Genomic DNA, 8,202 nt, shown 5'->3' with positions numbered 1-8,202 from the left:
GTCGGATACGTCAAATCGTGATTTTTCAAAAAAGCACCGACACGACACGTCGTCGACACGTTCATTAAATTCTCTAAAATTCTTCATTTATATAATTTAAATTTAGTTTTATACTTATTATTGATTTTTTTTTTTGAAATCTTTTAAATATAAGTATTAATTTGTTATTTACTAATAACTTTGAGTTAAAAATATATAATAGCTATAGTAAGAAAGGAAAATGATTATTGTAGAGTGTCCGAAGAGTGTTGGTATCGACACGTGTCGGACACGGACACACTGCCCTAGATAGAGTGTCTGTGTTGCATAGGTTCAAACAAGGGTTTAATATGATGTTCGCATTTCAGTAAAATTGTAACGTTTATCAATTAAGAAAGAAAAGTTTGTAGTTTGAAAGGTTTTTTCCCTTGAGGAAAATAAAGAGCTACTCTAGCCGTTCAATAGATTCCAACTGATTGAGATAATGGCTACTAAGAACTATTTTTTCAGACAATAAATCTCTCAAATGTATTCTCTATGGTGGATGTTTTCTTTCATTTATTTGTGATAAAAGACCCAAAGCATGGTGTTGAAAAGAACTAAAACATAGAGAAAGGATCCTTTCAATAATTAAGTGTAGAAAAGTTCACTTATCCTGTAATATCATTGCACAATTCTCCACTGAAAGAATCATATTTTTAAAAAGCTTTGCACTTGATCTTGCATACCACTAACTCATATGAAATGTATTTGCTATATTTTGCTAAACATGTTTGTATATCTGCTTTTTCTGCAGTGATGGATTCTTTTTTGCTGTGAAGGAAGTATCTTTGCTTGATCAAGGGGATGAAGGAAAACAAAGGATCATCCAACTTGAACAGGTTTAGCTGCCCGAGCTTTGCCTAATTGTTTACTTGACTTTGCACCTGCTTCTAGATTCACTCTATCAATGGCTCTGATTATTACTCTCTGCCTTTCCCGCAACTTCTCAGTTCTTTAATAGACATTTTCTTTTGACCCATTCAGGAAATTGCTCTTCTAAGTCAGTTTGAACACGAGAATATTGTCCAGTATTACGGTACGCAGAAGGTAATACCGTCTTGCAAAATAACTATTCATATTCTTTATTTAATCATTATATTTTTTTGGTTGTCAGTGGAGGATGGGTGTTTCTTGCTTTTAGCATCAGTTCCCACCTGCTATTTGTTTCTTCAACTTCACCATTATAAGCTCCCATACTTTTCCTTTTGCAATAAAGAGGCTTCTTTTGCGAGATTCCTGGATTTTATTCGCAGAGATAGTAGAACTTGAAGTACTAGATATAGAGTAGTTTTTGTGTTGTCCACTAATTTTATTTTGTTGACAGAATTGAAGCTCACTGAAATTGAACCTTCCACTTAGCTTAACATTTTTTTCTCTTCCTTTGGTTTTTCATTCGCATCTTAATTTTCCTGAATTTATTTTGTTACAAATTTTATTAGAATGCTTTTTTTTTTTCTTTTTCCTGTAGGTTGAATCACATCTTTACATCTTCCTTGAGCTGGTTACTAAAGGATCCCTTCTGAGCCTTTACCAAAAGTACAACCTCCGAGATTCGCTGGTCTCTGCTTATACTAGACAGATTTTACATGGCTTGAAGTATCTTCATGACAAAAATGTGGTCCACAGGTGATTGAACCAAACAACTCTGTGTTTTTGGTTTTTCTGCTTTTAATATTTATTATTATTATTATTATTAATTTTTTATTTTTTGGCTTTGTTCCAAAAAATTTTGTTATGTACATACATTAACACCTTGTTTGATAAAATTTTAGCAAAAGTTTTATCAACTTTTCAACTGATCAAACTTCAATTTTAATCGAGGCCACGACTTTATCAATTTTCCAACCATACATTTCATCATCTTATATCAAAATCTGCTAATTTATCAAAAGCTTTTTGGCCCTAAATCATAAATTTTCACCCATTCACGTGTTGTATGTTTGATCTGCATCTGCTTTTCTGACAGTTTTGAGTATTTGCAGAGTTGCAGTTACACTTCTCATACTCTTTATCACTTAAGATATTTTTTATCCATGTGCGTTCAAATAGAGTAGTATTTATTGTTGAATTGTTTCTTTCTGTAAAATTCTCTATCATTAACCCTTTCTTGGGAGCTGGGGAAGGGGGAGGAGCTACCTCTTTTATATTTTATGGTAGATGATATTATGGTGTATACAACAGTTAACAGGAGAAAGGAAAAAAAGATGGATGGCTAAGTTACATTTTTGTGTAGATCTTCTTCTTGAGTTCACTTCAAATCTTTATCTTTATCCCATCATTTTTTGATATTTATAGTTATTGACAGACGCTTTACTTACATCAAGCATATACACTAGAGATCAATCTGCATTATTTCCTTCTTGTGCTGCAATATGGTTGGAGAATGTAATTAACACAAGACCAATGAAACCTATGCATGTGAACCTGTAGGAGTATTTCTAGTATGCATTCCATTTAGTTTAAGGAACTGAAGTAGGATTAACCATTTGCTGATTTCTTTCTCTAAATATGGTAAGTATTGCCAGCTATGAGCATGTTTTTCGAATCCTAAAGAAAAATGCTAAGTTGCTCATTTAAAAAGTAAGGAAACACTTTTCTGTTTAAAAATTCTGGAAAAGAGTATCTGGGGAAAGAGCAACTTTTTGAGTTTCAAACATGTCTGACTAAACTTAGAAGTTTACTTTCTCTGGGGACTTAGTCAAACATGTTTATATGGTTCCAAATTGGCTGTTGATCGGAGTAAAAAATAGTTTACTATTTTCTAAAAGGTGTTACTCTTCTAAATTGCATTTTCTTTGTAACTGATCAAAGCTTGTCCTTTTCCTTTAGCAGATTATATTGAAATTGACTGGTATCATGCTTGAAATTGCTCTTGAAGTCAAGTTGATGATATTGTTTTATATTTTCAAATAATGCTACGTAGAATTTGTTAGCTAATTGAACTGTCTCCAAGAAAATAGAGTCGGATAACACAGAATCATTTTAGTCAGAGTTCTTTATTATGGAACTAGAGAACTTCATGTTAGGACACTGTTTTTGATTAATGATGTCTCTCTTATTTATGTAATCACTTGTATTTAGGTTGCACTGTAATCTTAACAGGCAAGAAAACTGAAAAATGGAAGTTTAGTAAGTGCATGTTGAAGAATGACAGATCATTTGATTAGTAGTAATATATGTTTTCATGTGATGTTTCTCTTCTCCTCTTTCTCGTTCATGCTTAACAAATAACAAATGTTTATATGTGCTTCATTCATGGCAGCTGATTCTGTAACACCAAGATCTCATTTGTTCACCTCTCTTGTTTCAGAGATATTAAGTGTGCAAATATATTGGTGGATGCAAATGGCTCGGTGAAACTTGCAGATTTCGGCCTTGCGAAGGTTGCAGTCTCTCATTATCGCTTCTTTTTTCTCCATTTCAGATCAAAAAGGCCTTCTTAAATAGCTTGGAAATATTATACTGTGATTGTTGTTATGACACATAATATTGTTAGTTGATTCATTGTGCAGGCCATTAAGTTGAATGATGTGAAGTCTTGCAAGGGGACTCCATTCTGGATGGCTCCTGAGGTTTGCATTGGCCCTCTTTTCTTAACATTTATGTAGCATGACAAGTCTACTTACATTTATGATCAATATATATTAGGCCCTTGTTTGAGCCCCATTTTTGTGATAAAAATGCATTTTTGAATAATGTATTGATGTGAAATGTATAGTTAAAAAATAAGGAAAAATTTTGGATTTGCGTGATATTATTTTATTGAAGAATGTGTGGTTGAAATGATGTCAAAACAGTATTTAAGAATGCATTTTTTTCCAAAGAATTGGGCTCAAACAAAGGCTAGGATTGTGAAAATTGCTCCCATAACTTCATGCACATTAGCTGTGCCCTTTTATTTTTCAGAGGAAAGAGGGTGATGTGAATCTTGCGACAACTAGTGTCCCTAATTTTGATTTAAGGTTGATGTATGCAAATGGATTTAATTAAATTTGAGTCACATACTAGGAATAGTGTCTCCTTTACTCATTTATCATAAGGCGTGATTCATCATCTTATCCTGGGACTAGCCTTTATTCTCTCTTTTCCTTTTCTTTTTATATTCCAGTACTGGTGGTTGATTTTCACACAGTAGAAGTTGCTTTACAAGGTAATAGGCTAGTGTCCAAAAGGGTAAGAGTAATGCTATTCGTCATTAGTGTAGAATATCACCAATCCGGGTGGCAGTGGCCCCTGATTCATTGACCGATAGAATTCTGATGCATTTTAATGCATTTGACTATGAATCAAGGTATCTAATGCCACCTAAACTGGTGATGATCATTATTAGGGATGAATAACATTATTTTGAAGGGTAAATGGATATAGAAAAGTGCTCTAGGAATCTTTAACAAGACAGCACTTTGGAAATAAGAGAGAAGGATATTGAGATTTAAAGGTTGAAAATTCATTACCNGATTGGACCGTTGAGATCACCGGTCTAGTAAAACGTCCCGTGAGATTAACAATGGACCAGCTTGTAAACGAGTTTCCCAGCAAGGAATTCCCAGTGACCCTCGTGTGCGCTGGGAACCGGAGAAAAGAGCAAAATATGGTTAAGAAGACAGCTGGCTTCAACTGGGGAGCTGCCGGAATCTCCACCTCCGTGTGGCGGGGTGTGCCACTACGCGCCATTTTGAAGCGGTGCGGGATATTCAGCCGTAAAAAGGGTGCTCTCAACGTCTGCTTCGAGGGGGCGGAGGATTTGCCCGGCGGTGGTGGGTCGAAATACGGCACCAGTATTCGAAAGGAAATCGCGATGGATCCATCGAGGGATATTATCTTGGCTTACATGCAAAACGGGGAAGGATTATCCCCTGATCATGGATTCCCTGTTAGAGTGATAATTCCAGGGTTCATTGGCGGAAGAATGGTGAAATGGCTTAAAAGAATTATTGTTACTACACAAGAATCAGACAGTTATTATCATTACAAGGACAATAAGGTCCTTCCATCCCATGTTGATGCTGAACTTGCTAATGCTGAAGGTAATCTTTGTCTAACGTTAATCAACTCGACTTGACTTGACTCGACTCCACTCGTTTAAGGAAGAAAACAAAATTAAAATCTAATTTTGGCTCTGATGACGATATTTGTTTGCAGCTTGGTGGTACAAGCCGGAACATATTATCAACGAGTTGAACATCAACTCAGTGATTACGACCCCATGTCACGAAGAAATTTTGCCAATAAATTCGTGGACGACTCAGAGGCCTTTCACAATTAAGGGTTACGCTTATTCTGGTGAGTAGTCATTTCGAACTTCTCGTCTAAAATTTAAATTGGGGACCTTACGTACTATATTCAGTAAATTTTATAGATTCTTGGGCAATTGGGCGGTTGCTTTTTGGACTAAATGTAGGAGGTTAGACATCTGCTCCACCAATTAATTTTTGACACATTATCTTACATTAAAATGTCACTAATTTTAAGCATAAATAGTAGTTAGAGATAATTTAAAATGATATGTCAATAATTAATTAGATGGATTGCATATCTCAATTTCTTGTCAATTGTGGATAATTCTACTGTCCACGACCTATCTTATAGTAACGAAACAAAATTTAACGATCGAAACACTTGTTTCTTTGTTTGAAGGGTTGTTAATTGAACCATAGTAATTAATCATATTTGGACACATTTCCAAGAAATTAGAGCGCGTTAATACGATTTAATTAAATTACGTTATTGGTTAATAGCAAAGAGTTTTGATATTTGTTAATCTAATTAATTGAACGGTATCTACTTATAATTAATTGAGCAAGTAGGGGAATCATTGATTTGTGACAAAGTGTTGACTAATAAAGTTCCAACATCATGGGTTAGATATAAATTATAGGATAAAACCACCAGTCCTTGTCCTAGCTTGGGAACAGGGTTAAAAACAGGGGCGCCATGTGGAGGGGCGCCTGCCAAGGTTCTAAATTATATTTTGAAATATTTACATTTTTAATCATTGCAATCGAGACTAAAAGAATGGTTATAAAAAGATCGTCCCATTTTAAATCAACAAAAACCTTAGATCATGGTTGGCTAAGTATAGAAAGTTGATTTTTTTAGTGAATTCACTTAAAGGGCAAAAAAAGGTTAGTTTTAAAATTGTAACTACTTATCTTAATAATAATTAAGAATTACTTTCAAAAGATGATTTTTAATATTATGCACTTGACCCCTAAAATTTAAGGGTCTCGAATTTTTTTAATTTTAATTTTTTTTTCAATTGATGTTTATAAATAATTGTTCAATATTATTTTGTAGATATTGGACCACACTTCATTTTGATAGGGACTTTATGCATGAAATGTCAAATCACTTTTACTAACCTATTACATGATCAATAGGTGGTGGGAAGAAAGTTACAAGGGTGGAAATAACTATGGATGGTGGCGAGACTTGGCATGTTGCCACCGTCGACCACCCTGAAAAGCCTAACAAGTACGGAAAATATTGGTGTTGGTGTTTTTGGTCACTCGAGGTGGAGGTGTTGGATTTACTTGGTGCTAAAGAAATTTGTGTTCGAGCTTGGGATGAGACCCTTAACACACAACCCGAGAAGCTCATTTGGAATCTCATGGTATGAGTCGAGGATGAGTAGAATTATTTTTAATAATCTAAATTTTTAGGATAATTAGTTGACTAATTATTATTGTGTTATAATCATTCAGGGAATGATGAATAATTGTTGGTTCCGAGTAAAAACCAATGTCTGCAAGCCACACAAGGGAGAAATTGGGATTGTTTTCGAGCACCCAACTCAACCTGGAAACCAATCCGGTGGATGGATGGCGAAAGAGAGACAACTCGAAAAGTCCTCAAACGAAAATCAAACCTTAAAAAAGAGTGTCTCGTCACCATTCATGAACACTACTTCAACTATGTATTCAATGTCCGAGGTTAAGAAGCACAATTCGGCTGACTCCGCATGGATCATCGTCCATGGACACGTCTACGACTGTACGCGCTTCCTTAAAGACCACCCAGGCGGGACCGACAGCATCCTCATCAACGCAAGCACGGATTGTACCGAGGAATTTGAAGCCATCCATTCTGATAAAGCCAAGAAAATGTTGGAAGATTATAGGATTGGTGAATTGATTACTACTGGATATACCTCGGATTCTCCAAATAATTCAGTCCATGGCCCCACTGGTAATCTCCTACACTTAACCTCTATCAAGGAAATTGCACCCGCAAGAAATGTTGCACTTGTTCCGCGTGAGAAAGTCTCATGCAAGCTTATTTCCAAGACGTCACTTTCCCACGATGTTCGATCATTTCGATTTGCATTGCCTTCCAATGATCAAGTTCTCGGACTACCCGTTGGAAAACATATATTTCTATGTGCCACCATCAACGATAAACTATGCATGCGAGCATATACACCAACAAGTGGAGTCGACACTATGGGCTATTTCGAGCTAGTGGTCAAGATTTACCAAAAGGGGGTCCACCCCAAATTCCCAAATGGTGGGCTAATGTCACAATATTTGGACTCACTCCCATTAGGGTCATTTTTGGACATCAAGGGTCCATTAGGTCACATTGAATACACAGGCAAAGGGAACTTCTTGGTGCATGGCAAACACAAGTTTGCCAAAAAACTTGCCATGGTCGCCGGTGGGTCAGGGATTACACCGGTATATCAAGTGATGCAGGCCATTTTGAAGGATCCTAAGGATGAAACTTTAATGTACCTCGTATACGCTAACCGTACCGAGAATGACATTCTGCTAAGGAATGAACTTGATGCGTGGGCTGAGGAGTTTAAGGATAGGGTTAAGGTATGGTATGTTGTGTCTGAATCGATTAAACCAGACTGGAAATACAGTGTGGGATTTATAAATGAAGAAATTCTAAGAGAGCATATTCCGGCAGCATGGGAAAATGCCTTGGCATTGGCCTGTGGACCGCCGCCGATGATCCAGTTTGCAGTTAATCCTAATTTGGGGAAGATGGGATTTGATCTAAAGGAATCTTTTTTAGTGTTTTAATTAATTAGTGATAAAATAAGAAATTATTGTTTATTTGTTAGATTATTAGAACAATAAATATGTGAATGTGTACTTTTCAATTTATTTTGTGCTTCACTTTTTTGCCCCATTTTGCTTATCATCGAACAATGAATGAGCATGTTTTCTCGTT

At 35.7% G+C, this 8,202-nt stretch overlaps 2 protein-coding genes across 2 annotated transcripts; both read left to right on the top strand.

Annotated features, from left to right (window-relative positions):
• Positions 1-329: 329 nt before the first annotated feature.
• On the top strand, positions 330-4,135 carry LOC111404528 (mitogen-activated protein kinase kinase kinase 1-like). Its single transcript, XM_023033321.1, has 6 exons — positions 330-346; positions 776-860; positions 1,006-1,068; positions 1,490-1,647; positions 3,332-3,404; positions 3,534-4,135. The coding sequence occupies exons 1-6, from the start codon at positions 330-332 to the stop codon at positions 3,627-3,629; spliced, it is 492 nt and encodes a 163-aa protein (XP_022889089.1). The 3' UTR covers positions 3,630-4,135.
• Positions 4,136-4,483: 348 nt separating this feature from the next.
• LOC111403601 (nitrate reductase [NADH] 2-like) lies at positions 4,484-8,154 on the top strand. The gene is made up of 4 exons (XM_023032166.1): positions 4,484-5,048; positions 5,164-5,304; positions 6,402-6,634; positions 6,726-8,154. The coding sequence occupies exons 1-4, from the start codon at positions 4,529-4,531 to the stop codon at positions 8,049-8,051; spliced, it is 2,220 nt and encodes a 739-aa protein (XP_022887934.1). The 5' UTR covers positions 4,484-4,528; the 3' UTR covers positions 8,052-8,154.
• The last annotated feature ends 48 nt before the right edge of the window (positions 8,155-8,202 follow it).

Source organism: Olea europaea, chromosome 11 (genome assembly GCF_002742605.1).
Source record: "Olea europaea var. sylvestris chromosome 11, O_europaea_v1, whole genome shotgun sequence".
Taxonomy (NCBI): Eukaryota; Viridiplantae; Streptophyta; class Magnoliopsida; order Lamiales; family Oleaceae; genus Olea; species Olea europaea.
This window is presented reverse-complemented; position numbering and strand designations above follow the sequence as displayed.